General features: G+C 40.0%; 1 protein-coding gene across 7 annotated transcripts in view; it reads left to right on the top strand.

Moving 5' to 3' along the window:
* The window catches only part of Tnik (TRAF2 and NCK interacting kinase), a 383074-nt gene that overhangs the window by 201128 nt on the left and 156196 nt on the right, over positions 1-25750 (top strand). For all 7 annotated transcript variants that reach the window (XM_015494269.2, XM_048814298.1, XM_048814300.1 and 4 more), the window contains exon 3: positions 24448-24504. In XM_015494269.2, coding sequence (XP_015349755.2) covers positions 24448-24504 — 57 coding nt within the window. The remainder of the gene's footprint in view (positions 1-24447; positions 24505-25750) is intronic.

Genomic DNA, 25750 nt, shown 5'->3' on the forward strand with positions numbered 1-25750 from the left:
GGCACTGCCCCTCTGCAGGCCTCTGGGGCTGTTCTGCCAGTGGGTCGCAGGTCCGCCTACCTTGCAGGCGTGGGGGGTGGGGGCTCTACCCTTCCTCAGGCCCCTGGACCTGTTCTGTCTGTCGGTTGCAGGTCTGGCCTGTTCTGTTGGTGGTCACAGTTCCGTCTACCTTGCAGACGCGGGGGGAGGGGGCGGCTCTGCCTCTCAGCAGGCCGCTGCTCCTCTTCTGCCGGTGGGTCGCAGGCCCGCCTACCTTGCAGGAGTGATTGGAAGCTCTGTCCCTCCGCGGCCACTGGGCCTTTTCTGTTGGTGGTCACAGTTCCGCCTACCTGGCAGGCGCGGGGGGTCAGAACCCACCTATTTCTACCAGTGGCAATAAATAGCTTCTCTTTGGGGTCAGGAGGAAGTAAACCAGATGAGCACTCAGGTAGTCATCCTCTTTAAGGTTCTGTCTGACTTTGAAACTCACAGAAAACTGGCCGGAGGAGAATATGGTGTTCCTTGAGGCATATATGAAGTAGGTCCCAACAGTCTTCATGGCCAGCCCTTTGTCCTTCTGTAGGTGGCCTTTGTTTTCATGTGTTCCTAAGTATTGCAGAAGAGAGGATTGCATCACAGTTGGTTAAGAAGATAGCGTCTCTCCTTTGGGACCTCCTATTTCCCAGCAAATTCTTCAGCCTCCCTAGACTGTACCACATACGCTAATTAATCTCCTTATAGATTTTCCTCCTTCTTATTTTAATTCTCAACTGGTATTTCTCGAGGACGTGGGCCCTGGGAATTGTAGGGTCGTTTGTTGAATTTCTGGCAGCGTGAGAATTTCTAATAGTTTGCTTTTTGTTCTTAGGCATCGTGAAGTAGGCATCAGAGGCAGAGAAAATAATTGAAGAAGAAAAACAAAACTTGGAAAAGCCCAGAAACAACAGGCTTGCTCGCAATAGCCAGGGGTTGGGGCACTGGATGCCTGTTCTTTTTATTTTGATAGGAGCTATATTTTCCTTATATTTTCTCTTATTGGCTGCTCAGAATACTTTGTTGTATAATTCCATTCTTTTCTATGGTTCTATAGAACTTTCCTTTGAGTTTCTCCTGGAGAACTAGGACCCCCCACCCAATCCTGTGTCACATTACCCCATACCCATTGTGACTGTGTACCCAATAGATGAGACAAATTTCAAAAACCATAGAGTAGAAAGTACAAAGCAAACTGCCACAGTATTGATGACTTTTCAATGTCCATCCACCAGAAGACTATTTATGAAAGGCTGAGCTCCAACTATACCTGTGGTCCCTAACAGTACTGAGGGATAGAAGCCATGGCACCTGAGAAGGTGCAATGGCATCAGTTTGTTCTCTGTGGCCTCTGGCACAGAACATTCTTTTGCCAGCGTTCGGACACTTCACCTGGAATTTATCTCACTATCAACTAATCAGACAACTTTGTATTTACTCTTGCTCCTTTGGAGGAGGTGGTATGTACTCAGGCTACCTGGAAAGACCTTTTTTGGAAATTTGCCTCAGCAAGATGTTTTAAAATCTGTTGACAATCAGGTGATGTCTAGGTAGTGAGTAGAAAAATAGCTAAAGCTTGTATCCAGTGTTTGCAAAACAGGGCACTTTGGAAGTGATTTGTAGTTTGATTTTGAAATGTCTTAGCTCTGGCTAAGCCATGGAGCATTGCTTCTGACCAGATACCATTTGTCACCCTGACAACTTTAGAAATATCTACTGTTTCTTCATGGGGAATAGAGGAGTCTTCTTGGCTTCTTTGAACCTGAAATTTTCGCATAATCCAAAGTGAAGATTAATATTTTCTCTGGCCATGTGAGGTTTCATTGGCCAGACTTTTTTTTTTCCTGAGAACATTACACCTTTATTTTCCAAATTGAATCAGCATCAAATAAAACACGTTGCAACCTCAAAATCAGTTGCACTCCAGCTGAATAAGATTGGTTCTAAACCAAAATTAGGGGATAAAGCTCGGGTGGGGTGGCCTTTTAAATTCTGAGTGATTTCTAGATACATTAGAAATGGCTTTCTCATTTTGAATCTTTGGGAAAGCCATGTAATTAATCTACATACTAAATTCCTTTTTATTTTGCTTCTCAGAATAATTCCCAAAACCATTACCATACTCCAAATGAGAACATATTTGTCTTACTTATTCGAACGCAGTGAAAAATCAGATCCTATTTTCTGCAAATAGCTTTTTTGCACTTATATTTTCCATATCACTTCTTTATTATGATATAGCATTAAAAGAAAGAGGTGTCTGTTTTTGTGTTACCTGCTCACATACTTTATCACAAAATGAGGGACCCGTGCTGTGAAATCAGAATTTCCATTTAGCCCTTAAATGTTGGTACAATAATGGAAATTTGGTCAGTAATAATATTATTATTTTCTACCAACAAAGAAACAAACCAGGCTTATGAGATGATTAACATCAACACACTGCAAAACTTCTGAGTGATACCTGTATCTAACTTAATTTATTTTGGTGATATATTTACCTACAAATGGCAAATCTTGAGTTTATAGTGAGACTTTGGTCGACAGGAGTTGGGGGACAAGCAAATATTAAAACACTAAGAATTGACTTCTCTACTAGTGTGGTCAATTTGAAATTCTGAAAATTATTTCATCCTCTTGTGGCAGTCTGATAGCAAAGGGCCTGGTTATGGTCTTTGGGGTCAGAAGAACTGAAGAATGAACATAAAAACGTTAATTCATCTTTTCAAGATATTTCAAGGTTTTATTTTGTAAAATGCCTCTAGCAATAGACAACCTACATTAAGAAGGTCAACAGAAATAAGCAATAGAAGATCTTTGTTGTGTTCTACAAATGCTAGGAGTTAATAGTATTTTCTTACTAAAATGAATATAGCCCCAAAGAAAGCGGAAATGATATAGTTATTGGTCATTTGCATCCTGATGTGAATTAAAGACTTAAGAGCAGATTTTTTTAAAAAATGAAATGTAACAAAGGATAAAAATGGCTGGTTTTCTTAGCCATGTTCAGAAAGCAGATCCTGAAAGAAAATTTTACAATTTTGCCAGTTGTGTTTTTGTTTAAACCATGGAAGGCTGCATAATTAGTCTTTAATCTGTGGACTTCTGCAAAAGTGTGAATGTTTAAAGACATTTCCTTCTATTTTCCCATCTCTGAGACCTGATTTTTAACCTAATTTGTTTCTTTCTGTCTTTAAGGAAGAATGTGGCTGGGTCTGGTTCATCAAGGTTCCCTTTGGGGAGCATGGTGGAAAAGTTGCAAGACTTGTTATTCAGGTTTACTCTAGAGTCTTGATGGTCCAGCCAGGTGAATCTCTGGAATTTTAGAAAAACATCTTGTCATTTCACATATTCTCCACATCAGATCCATGGGAAAAGAGGTCAACCCAGTTCTTGAGCCAAGTGCAAAGTAAGGGTTGATGTGACTGAGGAGAAAGCTGGCATCTCATTGCAGATTTTGCTTTTAGCTGGATTTATCAGACAAGCCAAAGCTGAGGATGGAAGGATGGAGCCGGAAGAAGGTGCCTGCAATTGAGACTTTCCCAGACCCACTGAGGCTGCCTCCTGGGGGTGGGGGCAGGGGGCTGCTGCTTGGAAGTCATGGTTTAATATTTCCATTATTTCGAAAAGTTGAGTGAGAGTATTTTCCATATCCCCATTCTATACTATATTAAATATTCTCTATACCCCACCTCATTTAAGTTTTCTGAAATGGCTATTTTTCCTGTCTTACATGGCAAAATCCTAGCTATTGATTCTCCTATTCGTTAGGATTTAGATTGTATCACAAAGACCTAATGCTGCCCCCATTCCTGTTTTGCTTTTTGACAGAATCTGGGTTAGATTTTTCCTTCATAAAGAGATGGAACTCACCAAGCTTCTTTCTTATATCCAAGTTACGTTGTGAATATCAAAGAACTAATTCTATGCAGTGATGTAAAATATGGTTCTAATTTACTTCACGCTGTCAGGCTGATGTTTTACCTTCTCTCCAGGTGGGGAGAGCGATGGGGAATTAGCACGGTTATATGTTGATATGCAAACTACCTATTTTGAATTATCAAGAGACAGTTTCTTAATGGTATAAAATGAAAATTTATGACACTGTCAGTGTTGTGCACAAGAAGTGTTTTTTTTAAATGATTTTGTTCATGTTCTCTCCTTCCCTCTGTCCTCTCCCATTTTAAATCACACCTGCCTTTATAAGTGAACATGTTAATTTTCCACCACCTGCCCAGATCCCTATGGTTTCCTAGTTCCTTTGCTCAGAACATTTAGGCAGAGATAAGTTTTGAGTTGTAATCAGTCATTTATTCAGTACCAACTCTTGTCCAACACTAAGCTCTCATCAGCTCGTAAACATTCCCTATGAACTGGTTAAGGGGACAATCACTGGAGGGAAACAAGAGGGTTGGTTTTATGTTTTTTGTTTGTTTGGGGGCTTTGGGGGTAGAGCTATTAAGTAATAAGATTCCCCCCCTTGCACACATACGCATACACACACACACACACACACACACACACACAAACACACACACACCAGCATTTAACTGTGTAACTGAGTGTCCTTTTCTTCAAAATGGAAGATTGCACCTATTTCTTTGAAAGTGTTGCAATGGCTTGAGACCAACCTTCTTTTGGTGATGAAATGCACAAACCACAAAAGTTCTTTTTTACCCCCCTCTTATCATTTAACTTTCCAACAGTTTTATTCAACTTGATTCCCTCTTACCAGTTTAGAATGATCTTAAATGCAAAAAAATCAAACATACTCTTAACAGATGGGCCATAATTCTTTTTCAATATTCAGAGGGATGTGATGATGGCAATTTCAAAAATGATTTAAGCATCAGTATTATTAGAGCCTAGAGACAAAAATCCACTCCAAGTGCAAGTCCTTATAGTTTTGTTAAATAAAATTGGATGCATTACTTATGATAATATGTGTGTGAAATTCAAATTCTGGATAAATTAGACCTTGGCTAAGTACGCATACTATGGTCTGACTTAGATGAAAAATATGCTAATAAGGAGCATCTTGCAACAGCCCTGAACCATGTTCCCACCTCAGCTAACCTGCCCAGGCCAGAGAAAATTATCCCAGGACCATCGCAGCAAGGTTGATAACCATTATGACGTGACATATTTCTCATTGCTGGACCTATCCAAGTTGTCATCCCAAGTCATTACCCAAATCTGTTCAGACATTTTAGGCCTCCAAAATTGCAAGTAACCAACCTCTTTCTGGAACAGATTGAAGGATTCCTGACACTCTTGAAATTGTCATTTTTTAAAATTTTTTAAGTTTGTTTTAATTAGCTGTACATGACAGTAGAATGCACTTATATACTTTGATGTATCATACATAGATGGGATATAATTTCTCATTTTTATGAGTGTACATATTGTAGAATCACATTGATCATACAGTCACATACATACATACAATAATAATGTCTGTTTCATTCTACTATCTTTCTTATCCCCACATCCCCTGCCTTCCCCTCCTTTCACTCCTCTCTACCTATAATCTAAGGTAACACTATTTCTTTTTTTTTGCATTACAATTATTAATACGCATATATACCATGTATGCATATATTGTATTTTGGACTCATCACTTCTTCCTCATTTAGCAAGGCCTCACATCCATGCCCTGGTCTTTGCTATTCGTCAGCCTTCTTCCTGACCCTGCACTGGTTCCAATGTGTGCTTTGGCTTAGTCTCCTCTTCATTTGGCACACATGGATGATACCTTTAGGCTTTCCTTCTGCTGTTTAGATGAGCTCCAGCCATTCTATGATGATACACACACTTTCAGAGACACCATAACATATCAAATTTGTAACCATTTGTATTTGGAGCTTTTCAACAGCATACATTGAATTTGACAATGGTCTTAGACAACTGATGATGGTTGAAACAGAGGACTATAAGAAAAAAATGCTGTCACCAAAGTTAGAAACTTCAAATGTAGAACAATAATATAAATTTGTAGCACTTTAGAGCATTATGTTTTTTTACAAAACTTTCATGTTAGCTAATTTTGTTCTTACAGTGGGCTTAGGTATCAAACTCTGGTTTTACTGAGGCTGAGATATGAGTGATTTGCTCCTGGTCACACAGCTAATGGGTGACAGTGCCCGTTGCAGATCTGAGGGTCTGCATTGTTCCTACCACTGAAGGTGTCCTTGCTTTCCTCTGAGTCAGCTGCATGGCCTTGGAGGAGAAGGGTGGAAGGGTTTAATAATACCATCGGTCACAGATTTCCCTAGAGCTCTAATATTTGCTTTTTTCCTAGACTTTCAATTCTGCTGGGTTTGGGCCCAAGAGATTTTTAAAAGGCATAATTCAGATTTCCAAGAACCCCTATGCCTGACCAAACAATTTAGGGAAGCAGGGCTTGAGTTGCATCTTAGAATTTTTAAGTTGCTGAATGAAGCTCTTTAACCCAAGCCCCCACTTTGGTGGAGAAGCTGCCCTATCCATCAGCTCCAGTTTCTTGGGCAAACAGAGCCAATGGGTCTCTCCCCAGCTTGCCCCCCAAAAATCAGAGGGTGCAGATGCTCCTAGAAAGCAGAGCTTCCAACTGGACAGGGATGAGTTCCCTCTGAGAAGGGAAAGATCAGCGTAGACTGAAGTAGATAGGGCGTCTTCTTGAACACGTGGCATCTGAGCTGTGGAGGAGAAGTTGGGGGAAATTTGAATGGGATTCTACAAAGCAGAGGCATATGGGCATGGCTAAGAGCCTGGCCCACTGTGTCTCGCTCTCCTCTTTGGAAGATTGAGGACGGCAGTAGTTCCTCCTTCACGTGAGGGCCGTGGGGATTAAATAGTAACTAGTTTAAACTCAGCCTGGCAAGCACATACCCAATAAAAGCAAGTTATATTGCCAAGTCAGTAGAAACCAGGATAACCAGGAAAGGTTGGAGGGGATTGGTCGGTTGAGTTGGATGGGTTGATGGGCCCCACCTGCCTCAAGAATGAATGAAATAAATGGTTATAGAGGAACTGTATGTGAGAATGCTTTCCTGCAGACTCCTCACTTACGCCATAATCAAGGGCAGTAATAGCTAATATGATAGGTAACGAACTTGACATTTTTTTCATTCGTCTTTTTCATAATGAATTATTCAAGGTAGAATTATGCTAATGTTTACCACCATTATTCCATTTGAATATGTCTTTAAACCTAAAATGTCCTAAGGGCTGCCCAGGACTGACTTAACTAACTGCAAATGAGGCCCCTAATTTGCCATTTCCGCCCTAGCACCCCATCCCCTCGCCTGGCTTAGGTTGGCAGCAGGCACTCTGTCTTGTCTGGTGATGATAATAGAGGGCCTGAGTGATTCTCAATCAAAGAAAATGACAGTTCAATTTACATCTGAACGAATCTGATATTCATATTTGCATGCCTAAATGTACCTGTGTTGAAAATATGTGGTCCAACATTGTTTCAGTTTCCTAAATCATCGTGACATAACCTTGTACTTGATAGGCAGTGGGATCCAGTACAGAGAAATAATGATGGCCGTGCCACCTCAGGCTGGATTTATGTTGCATGAGATAAAATCGTTCTTAACTATTTTTGTTGCCATGTCAGCTAGCTAGTTACTGTTAATGCTTCTATAATAAGAAAACACTATGCAAAGGAACATTTTTAACAGAATTTCATAAGCTTCTACATGCCAGGTAATAACCAGAACACTGAAAATAAAACTGTCACTTTCACTTGCATTTTAAGTCAGATTTATAGCTTGCTTTCATCAACTTGGTCCTAGACTGAAAGCAAGATCACTATTTATTATTTCCTATGTAAAGGTGGAAATCAAAAGATACTAAATGAAACAATTTTACATAAACTGTTCATAGGATTTGGTGACAGAGGCTTGCTTTGGAAGCTGGGCTTTGCCATTAGCTAGCTGGGACTCTGAATAAGTCTCCTATTGTCTGACTTATTTGTAAAATGGTAAGCATTAATACTATAGTTATATTACTATTACCTGGATGACACCCCACTCTGAAGACTCATACCCTGGACTTATGACCCAGGTCTGTTCTACTTTCAAAATCATGAATTCGCAGCATCCCAGTCTCAGACTACAGCCTCTGATTTGTCTGGTTTATTCTCCTCATACCCTACACAGCTGCCCTTTGATGTTGAATGAGCCCTCTGGTCTCTTTTATCAGTTTCTCAGTCCCCATGAGACTTTAATAACTTGTCTCTCCGGCCTTGGGCCTCATGATTCCCCAATTTCATCATTTTAAACCAGCCTGTACTACCTCCTTTGCCCTTTACTCTTCCAGAATATTCACTTTGCAGACCCCTTACCAAGAGCCTTTGGACAATTTGATTGCTTTTTCTGCATTTCGGCTGCACAACTCAACTCCGCACTGCTTAATAATCTGCCATAAGGACCTGCTCAGCTCCTCCTCCTGTTCCCTGAAAGTCACTCTGCAAGTTCACCTCTTTGCACTCTTCCCTTTTACTGCCCCTACCTTCATAACAATATGCAGGTGACCTTCTCCAGCACCTCTTACAAAAAGTGGAGCCATTGGACAGAGATATCCCGTTTCCACAAGCTCATCAGTGCCCACCCACATTCTCATCTTCTGTCCTGTCTTGGTACAAGGTTTGTCCCTCCAGGGTGAGAACTCCTCCTCTCCTGATCCTGGAGTTTCCCACCTTTCTCCTCGTATTGCCTCTTTCACATCCCGATTGGTTTAATAAAAGACTCGAAATCTTGATGGATGGTGGAAAAAGTGCTGTCAGGAGCTTGGTGTGGCTGGGGATCTGGGGAAAGGACAGGGAAGATGATGACTAGGTGACCTCTCTGCCCAGTCTGATCCTGACTTCCATCTTAAGTTCTTTAATGCCATATTCCTTAGCAAGGGATGAGAAGCACTTCTTGGTTGGGACACAATCTGCTATTCCAACCTTATTTCCTTATTATTATTATTTTTTTAGACACATGTGATGTCACAGCCAAATACAGATTCAGGTCCTTCCTGATGTGCTGGCCAGGCCCTTACTCAGGCATTCAGTGCCCTTCCCTCTCTTTCCCTGATGTAATCCTTTGGGGGATCCTTTGAGACTGAATTGAAGTCTTCCCTTTGTACCTACCGCTCCTGTCCTGCCCCGTCTGAGTTGCCTGCTGTAGCGCTGTTACTGTGGCGTGGTGGGTTACAACATCACTTTCTCAAGCTGGGCATTTGTTTCTGAAACCTCCATCGTGAGACATCATAGATGAAAACCCAAGGTTTGAAAGAAGAAGTTAGTGCTAGAGAGATTGAGGTTGTTAAGTGGAATCCTGAAAGATATTTTCAACTAAATGAGGCAACAAAGAAACTGCAGAAATCCAAGATGAGCCTCAGTGAGATGCTACCTGTGCTAAATAACAGGTATTTTAGAAAGTCAGGTAACTTGTTTGTGCCTCAGTCTCCTCATATGTAAAATGAAGATTACAACAATACCTACTCTCTAGTTTGCTGTGGTGAATTATGTACATATATGCCTGTGTCTCGGCACATAATGTATATGTTGGAAATGCTTAGAATGGACATAGTAGGTATTAATATTCATTTATCATCTATGATTGCCATATCCTATTTTTTACTTCCACTCCCTTATATTATGAAGTGATTAGAATTTGTTCTGTTTTGAAGTGTGAATATCAAGGCATATATTTAGGGATGGGGTTCTGTACCCAAGTGTTCGTTGGGTCTAATTCATTACTTGTCATTGTTAAGCCATCTCAGTTTCCACTGTGGTCTCAAAGATGCACCTTTTCATTTGACTTGGGAAGCTCTGAGGTGCCGCAGTCCGGCTGCAGCAAAATAACCGGGGGGTGACGAGCAACTTGTGTACCTTGATACAGCAGGAGTGGGAGCCGTTTATTGTAGGACAGGAGGGGTATATATACATTCCACACAGCTTATCTTAATTAACATAAACTAGGTACAGCAGTCAACCAATAAGGAATCTCCACACTTAATGGCTTGCTGGTTACTTCACAAACCACTGCCTCTGGCAAAATGCCAGGCGCCATCCTGACTTGTTTACAGACCCTAACATTGAGGTTTATCTCAGCAAGTTCAGCTCAGGGCATGTGGAGGACAGTCTCACCTGGCTTTGTCAACCTCTCCTGCAACAATCTTGCTCTTAGGGTCCCCCCCCCACCCCCCAGCTCTTTTCCCTTTACCTCAAGTTGCAGGATTCAACTTTCCCTTGTCTCTGCTATTTCCAGTGCTGTTCTACACAAACATCTACTTCTGTTCCCCACTCCCAGGTCCCTTTTTGCTTACTGTTTCCAACAGGACATGTTATTCATTTACTTATATTAAAATATTCACAATATTAAAAAATCTATAACAAAAAAAGCCATGACTGTGAGTTCCATGAGACAAGAAACCGTGTTTTATTCATATTTGTGTTAAGAGTGGGCATTCAACAATTAGGGAACAAATCCTCATACAGAGGAAAATTATTGGAAGCAAATGAGATGATTCACAGGAAAAAATGTATAAACTGTAAGGATCATGACATGGATTTTACAAATCTGTTCTTTCCTGTTTCCACTATGGATCACTACAGCACCATTGTAGGAAAATATTGAGGATCAAGTTGTATTTTTGCCAAAGTAGCTTAAAAACGTGTCCCAGCCTTCTTAAGTAACTCTGACCCTTTAATCACTGTCACAAATCTACTTTATCAAAAAATTTAAAATTTTAAATTATGGTTTTAATCTATTGTTTCTCTTATTTTGATATAAAAATGTGATTGGTCATTGTAGTGACATTCATACATTTAATATCTATTGCTTTAGCTTTTCCTTAGCTTGCTTCTGAGGCTCTGATATCATCAATAATTTTTTTTTGGGGGGGGGTACCAGGGATTGAACTTAGGGGCACTCAACCACTGAGCCACATCCCAGCCCTATTTTGTATTTTATTTAGAGGTAGGGTCTCACTGAGTTGCTTAGTGCCTCGATTTTTGCTGAGGCTGGCTCTGAATTCACGTTCCTCCTGCCTTAGCCTCCCTACCTGCTGGATTTACAGGCATGTGCCACCAAGCCTGGCAAGAGTTCTTATTTATCCAATCATTTCAGATCATTTTCCCAAGATTCTTCAAATTCTCTAACTTTGATTTAGGTTGTGCTAATCACATCCTTAACTAAGTGCAGTGTTGAAAGTCCCAAGTCCTTATTTCAAAGGGGCTCAAACCTCTAAGAGCTAGCACTATTGGGCAGAGCCCCTTTATTCCAACTTCCTAGTCATTGGTTTCAAAACTGCATTTCCTAAGAGTATCTTTCTGGCAATCCAGAAAGAAATTGTTCATAAATACTTACTGGTCTTGTTAGATGCAAAATAAATTTAATGGTTGAAAAGTTCAAGCAAATTTAAGTAGCTTCCTTTCTCGTTTTGAATAATCCCATAGTAATTTCAGGACTATGTTGAAATCAAGGCAAGATCCTGTGTGATAGATACAGAACCAGTAAGTTGTCAAACTCTCACAAACTGACTTTACTGAAAAGTGAAGCACATTGGGCTAACCCCCAATATGCTGGGGTTGTAGCTCAGTGACAGAGCGCTTGCCTAGCATGTGTGAGGCACTGGTTCGATCCTCAGCACCACATACAAATAAATGAACAAAATAAAGGTATTGTGACCATCTACAACTAACAAAAGTATTTAAAAAGTGAAGCATATCAGATATGAGTGTGTCAGTGAATAAAATACAATAATAAAATTCATTTCCATATGACCTTTATAATGCCTCTGCATTAATGCCAATGAATGAAATTCTAAGTTGAAAATATAATGATTTTCTTAATAATATCTTCACCTACAGCTGTGGAAGAAATAATATGTTTTAAAGAGTGATTTTTATGCTAACAAAAATTGAAATGCAGGAAATCCTTTTTTTAAAAATTATTTATTAAGCTATTTGAGAAAGGCCCCCCTACCCTGCAAAGTGAGTACATTTGAGAAGTATTAGAATGTTGATTATTTGAGTAGATGAGTATCTCTGCTGAGAGTAGTCTAGCACAAATTAAAAATCTTATCAGAACCTAAGAAAACAGCCTTCTTGGACTCCATCCTCCTCAATAGCTTTCTGCACCTGGGTTATTCTTGGAGGACCTTGCAGCTTAAATTAAGGAGGAACATTCAGTTCTTTCTCAAGGAGATAATCTAGGTGGATTTCTTTCTTTGTGGTCAATCATGTTTCCCAAAAGAACTCATAAATTAGAGTTTTCAATGCTGTCTTCTCCAAAATCAGATGCTATGATATGATCTTGGTCATGATTGACTCTGAGGAGGCCTCTGAACATGGAACAGGGAAGAATAAAAACACTTATATTTTTGTTAACCTTTTACTTCCTTTAGAAGTAAAATCCATTAAGATGAAATTAAATTAGTTGTGCAAGAAATTAAAATAATTTAAATATTATTATTATTACATTAATAATATTACATTTTAAAATAATTTTGGACTTTGGGGAAAAAGGCCTCAAGTTGTGTAAAATGTGACTCGTGACTAGGGTAAGAAGGTGTATTTAAAAATACTTATTATAAATATTATGTTCATTTCATGTGAAATTAGTAGATTTTCTTCATAAGGCCTTCCTTTGTATAATCTTGGCCATGTTCCAGTGTGTATTGAAATCCACTTCAGTATAGAAATGACACCCTTTTGGAACTGTTTTATCGTCTGCTGTTTTCCTTAATAGAGGAGTAGTACTGATTGTATTTATGATATGCTGTGAACTCCTGGACAGGAATTGTCAAGGTTAGGCAACTGCATTGGAATTTATCTTGAACAACAAAAATGAAATGTTAACTCAATAAGGTGGGCCATAAGAACTCATTCTGCCTATTCATTGCTGTTTGCATCTTAGTCTTGTAAGAGAAAAAGGCACAGCAAGTATTTCCATTTGTCTTCTTTATGAAATCCATGAAAAGTTAAGGAGTTTTGCCTAGAGCTTTATTGAAAAATTGAAAACTGATCAAATTCTAAATAGAATGTGTATTTTTACTCTTTTAGCTCCTCTGCATTTATCTTTCACAGATTTTTCTTGCCTTCCAAATTTGTTTTCTGAAATATTTTTTCTCAGAAAGATTTTCAAAAATATAAGTCAGAAATATAATGTTTAAAAAGTATAATACAGTCCTTAAAAAGCATCATATGTGCACAATAGGCATGTTTTTAAACAATCAAATCTATAAACTGTTGAATGTCCATCAATACTTAATATATTAGTATATTTTATTATTGGTATCAAATTACTCTCACTTATTTGTTATTATGTCAAGATTTTCTGGTTAGGAGTTTTTGGGATAGCATAAGGTACCTTTTAATAATTGAAGACCCACAGTTTGGTTATTTTGCTTAAATGAGCACCATTTTTATCTTCTTAGTGTCTTTTCTATTTGAAGATAGAAACCACCAAAAAAAAAAAAATAAACCATTAATGTTGCAAATATAAAAATGTCTAAGTTAAATGCTAGAGAAATTCAGGTTTGCTCTACTGAATGGTAGGCAAGTACCTGATGCCCAAGGTGACTGAAATCAGGTGCTGAAGACTAGCTTGAAATTAGGTTTGGTATTTTCAGAGAGGAGATTCTGTTTTCTAGTCTTTAACCACAGGCTTGCCCCTGTGCCACAGCCGGAAATGAGGAAGGTGAGGATGGAGGAAGGCAAGCCAGTGCTTCCTGCTTCCATGCAGGTGACCTTAGCTGGGTGAGGTCTGCGAGGTTTAAGAAAGTTTTTTAACTCTTCTTTCCATTTGGGTCAAGAAAGGGTTATCAACTTTTTTTTTTTTTTTTTTTTTTGGTTCTGAAAGCAAAGCGACATGCTTCTTTGTTACCAGTAAGCTTGATCTGTTGGCTGTTGCTGGCAGAAATTTAATTCAGAGGTGGAATCACCACTACTTCCTACTGTGTCTATTACTTTTCAGTACTCTTCAGTATCTGTGTTTTTAACATTTAAATAACAATCACATTTTTGCAAAAATAAATCTTCCTGGTTAGAAAATATATTGTGCTTATCAAGTATTTTAATTTATCCTTTGAGCTTTAGAGAGAACTTAAATAGAACAAAAAGAGGAAAACAATATGTTCTTACTCCATTTACTTTGATACAGGGCCATTATGAAAAGAAAATATGACCTATGAAAAACTTATTTCTTTGAGCTTCAGATTTCTTCTCTGATGACAGGACTTGTTCCATCAGAGTTGTTATTTTTTCAAGGAGGTGCTTTTTTTTTTTTTTCCCAAAAGAGAACAGAGGGCCTTAGAAAATCGGGTCTGCAAAGAGGTCGGGAGTTCATCACACAGCACATGCATGGGCACCGAGCTGCTCCTGAAAATGGAATAGTGAACAAGACAACAAGAAGCCCCTGACCTCAAGATACTCTTTCCTACAGCAGGGAATACCTGATGCACAGGATAAATAAATAAATAAGATGTAGAGTTTGTTAGATGATCCTAATGCAGGGAAAGGGAGTAGTCAAAATTAAGATGGAGTTGAAAATTTATATATGGTGTCTAAGGAAGGATTCTTGGAGAAGGTGACATTTGGGGTCAAGATCTAAGAAGTGAGCAAGCAGGTACAACAGAAGGAAGAGGAGTAAAGTCCCCATGGCACCTTGGAGGAGAAGGAGGAAGGCAACAGGGTTCAGGGTCTTCAGTGTGGTGAATAAGAAGGGATGGGAACAGCAGAAGAGATCAGAAATAGACCTCACAATATACTAAACACTGCAGCATCTCCATCTTTTACCCAGGCATTCTACCAAGTGTTTCTACAGATACTGATTTAATCCTTACTACACACTAGAGAGCTAATAATTTTATGTGTATTTTACAGATAAACTGTAGACCCCAAGTAACTCTAGACCCACTAAAGCATCCAAATGTATCTCATAGCTCCCCCAAATTCTTTCCTCTTAACCTCCAGTCCTCTTTAATGGGTCTACAAAACACTATCTACAGATCCATGATTGTCTCTACGCCTGTGTGAAATAAACTGCTTGAGAAGATTGTCCAAAGAACCAGGAAGATGCTCTCCCCACTCTTCTTAATAATCTCTGAGCAGGAAACCTAGGCTGGAGGCGTGAAGGCATGGTGTAGAGAATTGCACTGGAGTCAGGGAAACCTCACCCTCCTGGAGGGGAAGCTACCTGCCACAGCACTGGTAGATTGCAGCTAAATTTAGCTGCAAATCAATACGTTTTCTAACTCACCAGCTACCTCCCGTTCAGGCCTGCCCAGAGCTGGGGGGCATGTCTTATTTATTTAAAAGAGTCCTCATTCTTTCTCAGGGTATCATCACATTTCATCCACTTTTAAGATTTCAGACAAAAGTGTTTTTAGAATTATTGTCCTGGAGGGGAAGATAGAGGTGTCCCATGAAGCACTTGTATCCTTGCTCTCAGAGACTAGCTTCCCCCGGGATGGGTGTGTTTGCTGACCAATCACTGTCATCTATGATGGCCATCCACTTTGAAAGAATATGAATATATAAGTGCCACCTGCCTTTAAAAACAACTTTCTGTTTTCTGATGTCCTTTATGTCCTCTTGCATTCCTACCCAAAAAACAACATTCAGGTCTTTGCTCAGAAAGCACAATTGCTGGTGCAGCCTGTGAGGACAGGAAGACATCCATCAGGGGGAGAGATTTTCAGCAGAGATTTCTATTGCAGCTGAAGTGATCCTCCCAAACACAGCGAGGGATCCATATTTGTATATTCTTTGCCTGTGTTCAGGAAGCTTGGGTTCTTTAATCCTTAAGTACCTCAAAGGTGGTGATGGTTGTCAGTGATATAGAATAATGTTGCTCATCTTATTCTTTCTATAAAGCTATGATTCTACTTCCCTTATTTATTGGAAACAGATCTTGTACAGCAATTGCAAGATTCCCATATCCTTGCGCATGAAGACCTTCCATTGAATAAAGGCAAATACTGCTATCTTCTTATAATTGATCATCTATTTTAAGTTCATCATGATTTATATTTTAAACACAATTATTTTATTCCTGCCTCAAGCTGCCAATAGTTAAAAACCATAAGTGTTTGAGAGGATGGAATGCATACACACATGCGCACTTTTATTACAAAGATCTAAATATTGTTGAAAAGCAATAATAGGACAACTTTTTAAAAGGACAGACTTTCAAAAATTAATATAATTAGCAGAAATGGTACCTCTGTGTCCAAATATCATAAACCAAATTCCGTTTAGTCCTAATGCTACTTTACTGCATTTTTAAAAAAAACTAGAATATGCTACTTAATGATAGTGAAGATCTTAGAATTGCCCTATTACATGAAAAAAGCCAGAAGGAAAGTGGTCTCAGGTGCCGATACATTAGTGTTAATATTACCTGCGTTCTAAAAACTCTACGTAGATATTTGGGATTTCAGAAGTATTCCTTTCATATATATATATATTTAATTCTACTAAGCAAAGAAAGAACAATGCTGTTCCCATCCACCCTGTCTCTCCTCCTACCTGTGAGAAATCCCCTGAGGGCAAGGCCTTACCTTTTCATCTTTGTAATATTAGAGACACTAGCATAGCATTCTGCATCCACAGGGCACCCATTAAACGTCAAATTCTCTTAAAACAGGGTTTTTTCAACTTGATCCCATTGACATTTTGTGTACAATAATTCTTTGTTGGAGGAAGGGGGTATTCTGAGCATTACGGAAGTTTTCCTAGCATCCCTGGCCTCTACGCACTAGATGCCAGTAGCACTAGATGCCAGTAGCACCAGTCATAGCAGTCAGATGTCTCTAGACATTGTCAGATGTCCCCTGGAGGGCACAATTACCCTGTTGAAAACCATGTTTTATAGGGTGTGATGTCAAGTTTATATATTTTTTTAAAGAATAAAACATAGATGAGTCTTAACCCCTCTCCCATATATATAATATAGATTCTATAATGCACACATACAGTTTCTTATTGAGGAGACATTTGGTTAGGAGTGCTCATCATAGTCTTTTTTTTTTTCTTCCATTGGGAATCATTATGACTCCAGTAAATTGCTCACTAAATTTCATCTGTCGCTCGTGTTCCTGCTCAGATACAACTAAAGCCTACCGAGATTGATTTTTGTGTCAGCAACAGAGCAGGGATTCAGTAAGAACATGAAAGCTTTCCTTTCATTACTTGTCTCCCCCCACCACCCCCGTATTACTTGAGGTGTGGTGGGCCCTAATTATATTCCAGTGCTTTCCTGTTTGACATTTCTTTTGTTTTAATTAAAACTTCTGGCGGTTTGAGGACACTGTGGGAGAGGGTTTATGCACCAGCAGCCCCGATAAAGAGTCAAATGGATCCCCATTTGTGTTCCTATGGCTCCAAGAATGACAGCTGGGAACACTGTGGTCCTTTTCTTTGCGAACTGCACTGGACTTGAAGCCCTGATCTTACTGCTGCGGCTCCTGTCTGCGGGTGGCTAGCTTCATGTTGAAGCCTTACTGTAGGTGCAGTGAAATGTAGCCCTGTCAGTTGGCAGACCTGCGCAGGGCCAAGGGAAAAAGACATAATATATCTTTTTAATCTGCAGCGGGGAGGTGGTATGGAGTAAGCGGAGGGCCTGCCAGAGCTCCTGAGGGGAGCTGCCTTGTGCAGCACTCCACAGAGGAGCCATTGATTAGACATCTTAAAAAATGAGCAGTGGGTCCTCTGGCCTCCAGTTAGCAATGTCTGAGGAAAAGGGAGCCAGAGGTGGAGGGCTTGGGCAGGCATTGTCTAGTCTTGCTTTTCTCCTGTAGTGACTTTCTCTGCCTGACCCTGTCCTCAGGGAAACCAGTGAGATTATGAAATGCGCAGTGCTAATGGCCACTGAGGTCCCCAGGGCCTACTTGCATTTGTTAGTTAACACTTGGAAAAGAAAACAAAAACAAAACCTTGTGGAGCAAAACAAGTCAGATGCTGCAGGTTTTCCCCTCCAGTTAAGGTATTTGAGCTCTTCTCTGGTCCCCTTTTCTTTAAGGAATAGTCGAAGTAGTCTCCCTGCAAGCTTTATCAGGCTTCTTCCAGCTGGATCTTCTTCTGACGGATCATTGGAGTCTGCACATTGTGATTTGTGGCAACCTAAAGGGCTTACTAGGCCTACAAACTTGCATGTTTCCAAGCATCATTTAACACCTGCAGGTTAAAAAAGCTTCCTCAGGAAGGTCAGAGGATCAAACAGATGTCAGGCAGAGGCCCTGCCTTTGAGAAGCTTCCCCTTCAATTGTGTGCAGGGCAGTGGCCTGAGACACTCACTGCATCTTAAGGCCCAAAGCAGAGAAGTTGGTTTCTGTGCAAGACACACAGGCTAGTGCAAGCTGTTGAGGGCTAAGCCCTTTCACATGTCACTCTTTACAGTTCGCATCAAGAACAGACCATCTTTGTGTCTGAAGAGAGTCACTGACCCCACTACCATTACTATATCCATGTACTTCTAAAATGCTTCTTTCTGGACTACAAGATTTCGGAGTATGAAAATCTTATTCAATCACCCACAGTAGAAAACCAAAAACAACCACTGGGAACTGACAGAAGGCTATTAACTATTGTTAAGTTTTAAAAATTAAGAACATTCCATTAATTTTGACACCCAAATTTTTTAAAATAAAAGATTCCTGCTTAATTTGAATGCCTCTTGTTGTCTGGGGGGAGAAAAAACCCAACTCACCACAGGGTTCTTATATTTGTTCCTCTTTTGATTATACACTTCATCTTGGACTGGGGTCCAGGTCCCAAGGCTTTAAAATGCTGTTTCTGTCCCTGGATGCCACCCCTGACTTGGGGGACAGAGAAGACTATTGTGCCCGTGGGAAGGAACAGACTATTTGAGGAGACTGAAGAGTTGGCTGCTTGAGCATGTTCTGTCCCCATCCTTTGAACCCCATGTCCAGAGGGTTGGGTTCTCCCAGAATGAGAGGCCACATGATGTGGTGATTCTGTGACCTAAATTAGACAAGAGCTGGTACATCTCTGATTTGTGCTTATTTTTTGGGTGCGAGGAGGTCACTGGGAATGTGTTCTTGGCTTGAGGCCATGGCCCAGAGACTGGTTCTCCTTGCTTTCCCAGCTCCGGCCACCCCTTAGCTCATCTGCCTCACCACGGCTGTCACTTCAGCTGTGCGTGCCTTTCTTGGGTGCAGGCACTAGGCTCCCTGCCATGGAATCTGCATACATTAACCGTTGTCTGCTAAAAATTGTGACTATATGATTTGCATCCATTTTGATTTATAAACTGAGCCCGGCTGGCAGCCACCAAGACTGCCACAAAGGGAAATGAAGCAACCTCTTGTTCCCACCTTGCGTCTGTGAGGAAGCCTGAGCTCTCAGCTGGCCCACCGATGAACAGTCTTGAAAACTATCCATTCTCTGCCACTCAGAGGTGCCAGGCGGAGGAATTCACAGCGACGGTGCCAGGGTAGGAGCGGTTGCGTGGGAACGGCCCCATGTCAGTACCTCGCTTCCCCGTGCCACCGTCTGGGAGCCGAAGCAGCTGGATCGCAGTTCTGCAGACATGCCCAGCAGACTGTTTTAAGCTACCAGTAGAAGGCACGGGCTGGCCAAGGAAGCACAGAGGCTTCCTCTGACCTGGGGAAACCCTGGGAGTAGACCCTGTGCCAAGTGTGTTCGGTGAACATTCATGTTCTTAATCGTAAGGATTTTTGGAATCTTTCCATAAAGTTATCTTGTCTACCTCTCTCTGCCTCCAGACATGTTTTCTCAAAGCAAAGTTGCATTCCTGAAAGCATCCAGATAGGTGCCTTTAAGCTTTCATCTTGATGGGTAGTGAAAAGCCAGAATTCACCTTTGCTCTCGTCTGTACAGCTCAGAGGTGCAGCTGAGCTAAAGCTAATTTCTAGTTTCCCTGTGATCTATGGAGAAAAAAAAGGAAATTGGTTTCTCTGTAGAGTTTAAAAGATCTTCATCCACTGAAATTCATCTTTCACTTTCTTATTTATGGACAAAATGATTGTAAACCCTGCTTATAATCTCACCCTATCTGGTCCCAGGCACTGTGTCGGGGGCTGGATAGAAATGTAAGGGGTGAGGGAAACCAAAGTGGACATGTGGACGATATCAGGAACCCAAACGCAATCCTCAAATCCCACTCCTTCATTCAGTCTGCTATTTAGCAGATATTTCCCTGAGTCCCTTCTGTGCCATGCAGTATGAGAGGCATGGGGGAAATATGTACCCAATCTCAAGTCCTGCTGCTTTGGCCTTCTGAATATCTCCTGGCTCTGTCTGCCTCTGACATTCTCAGTCTCATTCTTCATTTCTGTTCTTTTCCAAGTTGTCATTCTTTCTCAGCTGTCTCCAGGAGGGAGCATGCCCTCGGGAGTATGTCCCAGAGAGAGAGACCTGATTGAGGTGCTTCAGTCTGTAATGGAGAATCTGGATGGTGCGTCCCAGCCTCAATGATTGGTAGACAGATAGACACTGATATAGATGGATGTAGCCAGAACAATTGATTAATGAAGCAACAGCTGCCATTACTACATGTTTTACACTATTTTGTTTTGTTTTGTTTTATGGTGCTGGGGATCAAACCCAGGGCCTCATGCATGCTAGGCAAGCACTAGCATGAATTACTCCCCCAGGTCCTCAATTTGGTTTGATGTATTTTCATAGTTCTGGTCATGAACATTTTGAAAAATATCACGGGCACTCAGATCAATGGGGTTAGCATAAGATGCTGCGAAGCTCAAAGGTAGTGCACTTTTTTGCAAGTAGGAAATTGCAGACTGCCTCAGTAAAGGTGAGATTAACTCTAAGCCAAATTTGAAGAATGAGCCACTCTGCCTGCATGCCAGTCCTTGGACAGGGGTGTGGAGATGGTGGGGGGACTGTCTGCATTTTCAATGAACTCACTTTGGCTTGTGTACTCTGCTAGAAACAAATATATTTCGGTGACCTAGAAATGAAAGCGTGCTCCCTTCCAGCCTGGCCTCAGGCTAGCAGCTCGAGAGCTGTCTTGCTGTTTCTTAGAAAATAGCAGCAATAACACAGGTGAGGGTTATGTGCCTTTTTCAGACAAAACCGCTGTTTTTCTCTTGCATTCATTTTCGGAGGAGATAAAGGAAGGGCTAACGTACTGTACTACCTGAGTGAGTTGGATTTTTACCTTGATGTTGAATTATTTTATATGGAACTGAAATAGGTGTAGTTCTTAACCTCAAAGTGAGGTGGAAGAAAAGAGAAGGAGAGACAAGTGTGTTTGCGAGCATGTCTGAGAATCAGACTGGCCCGGGCTCCCAGCACCCATGACCCCACCTGATCTGCTTTTTCCCATGGGGTACCATTCTTCCTTCTTTCTTGTGGACAGACTTTTTATGCTTTAGGATATTATCTGACACTAGATTTTGGGTCAGTTTTTTTTTTTTTTATAGATTTAGTTGGTTTATTAACTTTTGTTAATATTGATTATTTCAGGAGGAAAATAAATCTTAGTTTATGCTTTTATTCAGAAATGACTCAGGAGTGGCACAGGCCTGTTATCCCAGTGACTCAGGAGGCGGAGGCAAAAGGACTGCAAGTCTGAGGCCAGCCTCCGCATTTTAGTGAGACCCTGTCTCAAAATGAAAAATAAAAAAACTGCTGGTGATGTGGCTCAGTGGTTAAGCACCCCTGGGTTTAATCCCTGGTACCAAGAAAAAAGAAAAGAAATGACTTGGAGCTGGGAGTGATGGCACACACCTGTAATATCCCAGTGACTTGAGAGGCTGAGGAGGCAGGAAAATTACAAGTTCGAGGCCAGCTTCAGTAACTTAGCAAGACCCTGTCTCAAAATAAAAAGTAAAAAGGGCTGGGATGTGGCTCAGTGGTAGAATTTCCCTGGGTTTTATCCTTGGTACAAAAAGGAAAAGAAAAAAAAGAAAGAATGAATGAACTCAGCAACTGCACTCTGACAAAACATGTCCTCCTATTTTTGTGGAGATATTTTTTTTAAACTCTTGTCTAGTGATTTTTTTTATTTCTATAATTTATTTTTTAGTCCTTAGTTGAACAGGTATTTTAGATTCAAATTTAGATACTATCTATGTTCGTATTTTTAATTTCTCTTTGTAAGTGGAAATAAATTAAAATTGAGAGCAACATGTACTTTATATTCGCTCGTGATATAACATCCTCCCTCAGTACCTTGCCCCCAAATAGAGCAAGAAGTTTAAAAAACTCTGATGTGAAGCAAAAGATGAACAGTTCAGTGTGTAATTCAAGTAAAATATGAAAAATTTGTTTAAAATAATCATTTTAAAATTTCACCAGTGAGGGTTTGTCAGGAGCCAGATGGCAGAAGTGGATAGAGGTGAAGGCGTCCTGGGAGACAGGCCTCGTTAGCTGTGAGATTTTGGCGTCACCTGTAAAAAGCCAGGATCGTTAGGCACCTTAGGGGCTGTTCTCCTCAATTTATTTGTGTTTTTGTCAGGTTGCCTCCTTAAAAATTCCTAATTGCAACTGTGCTTCAGGTTTCTGATGACCTAAAGGTCAGTTTACTCCTAGCCATTCCCTTCAGATCCGCCTCAATCTGGATCCTCATTTGGTCTGATGTCCTCCAGTGATGTAGGGCTGCTTATGCTGGGCGGGTTCTTGGGCACTCCATGAGTATCAGGCTCTGATAACTCCGAAGCCTTCCCAATCCAGCACATGGGGATACCTGGATCTGGTACTGTGTTGAGGCTGCTGTTGTCCCCACCTGCAGGATCTCGCTGACTTCTCTCTGCTGTTAGATCCATGGAGAACTATTATTTCAGTTTGGAGGTGAAATTTAAAATGGAGGAAAAAAAATACATGCTTTTCTTTTTCACAATCATAGTGGTTACTAAAAAAGAAACAACAAAAAAATACCCTAAGTTCAAAAAATAGCAGATATTTTATTGATTTCAAGCCCCAGACGACCCCAGACCTTGCATTTGAAGTGTATTGTGGATTACTTTTCTGTCTCCTTGCTTCTTGGACCAGTACTGCTGTAAGCTAGTTCTGCTCAGTCTCAGGGTGCTGTTAGAAAGAGCAAGGTGGTTGTTCTACCCTTGTAACCAATTATTCACTCAGAGAAGACTCCCTGCATCTTAAAGAGTTAAAAATCTGAGTGCTGAGTTTCTCAAACTATATGTTGGCAAAAGTGCATCCAGCACTCCCACAGGAAAGAGTTTGAGAGGCAGGGCTGACGAGACTTGGGTATCAGGCCCCAGCTTGGACCAGGGAAATTCCAATTAAGGTTTTATTTCGATGAGAAAACTGAGATTTAAAAGGTGAAGGGACTTGTAGATCATGCAGCTGGGATTTGAACCTAGCTGATCTTAGAAACTATAATATACTACCTGATAGCACTGTAGATTGAGATCCCTACTCCAAAAATCTCAAGTTTTCCAAAATCTGGAACTTTTAGCACCAACATGATGCCACAAATGGAAAATTTCACACCTGACCTCATGGGATTGTCACCATCAAGACACAGGCACACTAAAAATACATAAAATTACCTTCAACCTGGGTGGAAGCTATACAGGAAACAAAGGGATTTCCTGTATAGACTGGAATCCCATCTCATTTATATATATATATGCATATATTCTGAAATATGGGAAAAATATCTGAAACAAGCATTTCTGATGAAGGATACTCAATTTGTAGTACACAAAATGTATTTGGGGAACCATATATAAAATGTGTTTACAAGTAATGGATCTGATCATCTTTGCTGTTATCAGAGTTGGATGTACACGTCAAGTTTCCTTAAGGAGTGAGCAAAGAGAAACTGTGGGATTGCCTTGCTCTTCACTGCTGTGCTATTTTCTTCTGATTCCTCAGTGTGGCTGCTGCGCGTTTGTTTTTGTTACAAAGTCCAAAGATGCCCAGTTGTGGGGAGCTGTTGCTAAAGCTCAGCACTGTCTTGGCCACTACTATGATTAATTGCTATTTCATTTTAGATCCCCTTCTAAGATAAAGATAAATGAACAATCTCAAGTGAATTATAGTAAAATTGAATACAGCTGATTTTGTTATAGTATCTAATATTAAGAATCAGGGCAACTAAAGTTTCTCCACTTGTTTCTTCTGATGGACATTCACGTGACCTCCATCCAAGCTGGGCTCCCCTTCCACATAAATCCACCTCTCACCCAAGCTCTTACTTACATTTTGGAGAGGAGCAGAACCAAATTGTTCAGCATTGCACTTTTTATTTAATTTGATACCCACTGTGAAAGTAACCCCAAAAGACAAAATGATGAGGAATGTTTTACAAAATAAATACTAACCAGAAATGAATCTTCACAACATTTGAAGTGTGTATGTGAGCGAATTTGTGTCCCCATTGACATACAGTAACATTGACCTTGGCAATTTTTTATGGTTGGAACAGAATGCTGATATTACTCATGAGAACTAAATCTTTTTTTTTTTTTTCTTTACAGGGTCGTCATGTCAAAACGGGCCAGCTGGCAGCCATTAAGGTCATGGATGTCACAGGGGTAATGTATCCTTATTGTCTCAATAGCTATATATTTCTAACAAAGTAGCTAGTGATAGAAAAAAAATGTTTTATTAAAGATTATTTAAAATAATCTTTCTAAATATTTAAGATCCTTACCCACTTGTGCTTCTCATATAGAGTATGCAACAAGAGACTAAGGAGACCATGGATAAATCACTCTAATTAAATTCAGTACCTACTGCTGTAGGTAGTTAGAGTGAATAATGTGTGCCAATAATTTGCATAAACATAACCATGGATATTTGCATTTGAAGGCAGAACAAGGATTTCAAGGCATTAAAAGAATAATGCTGAGATTACACAGACGAGATGGGTCTTAACAGTTTCCCCAAAGGTCTACCTAACACTGGAGTAGACAAGAGCTTGGATAGCTCTAAAATCCTAGTAGGATATTTAACACGAATATTTTCCAAAACAAACATTTTTGACCAAATAATCATGTAACCACAAATTTTTATTTATTATAGAATAACACTGAAACAAGATGTCTTCTTGGATGATCAAAAGCAATCTAAGGAGCAGGTTTCATTTTAAATGAATCTAATGCTTTCAATCCGTTTGCTAGATCTGTTTAAAATATTTTAATGCCTTTTCAAGAGTGCAGAGTGAAAATCAGACTTGAAAGGATTCACTGGACATCAAAAGCATGCTAATAATTTTTATTGTCCTGAGGATTTTTCTGAGATATCTGTCTGCTGTACATGAAAGCTAAAACACCAAAGTCCCTTTTGGCCAAGAAGTGGAATACTCAATATAAGTAGACACAGAGTGAATGAGTCACACAAAGGTATTGAGAACCAAGATACAAACAAGAAAAACACACAGTATGTCTGTAGGCCAGACTTTAAACCAAAGCTTTCCAGACCCAGTCTGTTACCTTTGATAAGTATATGTTAGATGGCGATTACATACCACAATACCAATTTCACCAATTCTCATTAAACCACACATTGGGTTTTCTTTCCTTAGCTATTAACTGATCTGAATTCCTCTTTAAATTATATTTAAGAAGTTAGATATAATTAATGAAAATTAAAAAAAATAATTAATAAAAGTAAAAAGTTTTGTTCCTATGTATATTACCACTTGGTTGAATTTCTACTTCTTTTTGCTTATCTTAAGTACATTATTCCAGTTGCAGAGGTTACAAATCAGTTCAAATATTTAATCTCAATTAGGTTTTGAATTCACTTTGCCTTGACTAGAAAAGAAATTGCATGTGG

This window comes from Marmota marmota, unplaced genomic scaffold, assembly GCF_001458135.2.
Source record: "Marmota marmota marmota unplaced genomic scaffold, marMar, whole genome shotgun sequence".
Lineage (NCBI taxonomy): Eukaryota > Metazoa > Chordata > Mammalia > Rodentia > Sciuridae > Marmota > Marmota marmota.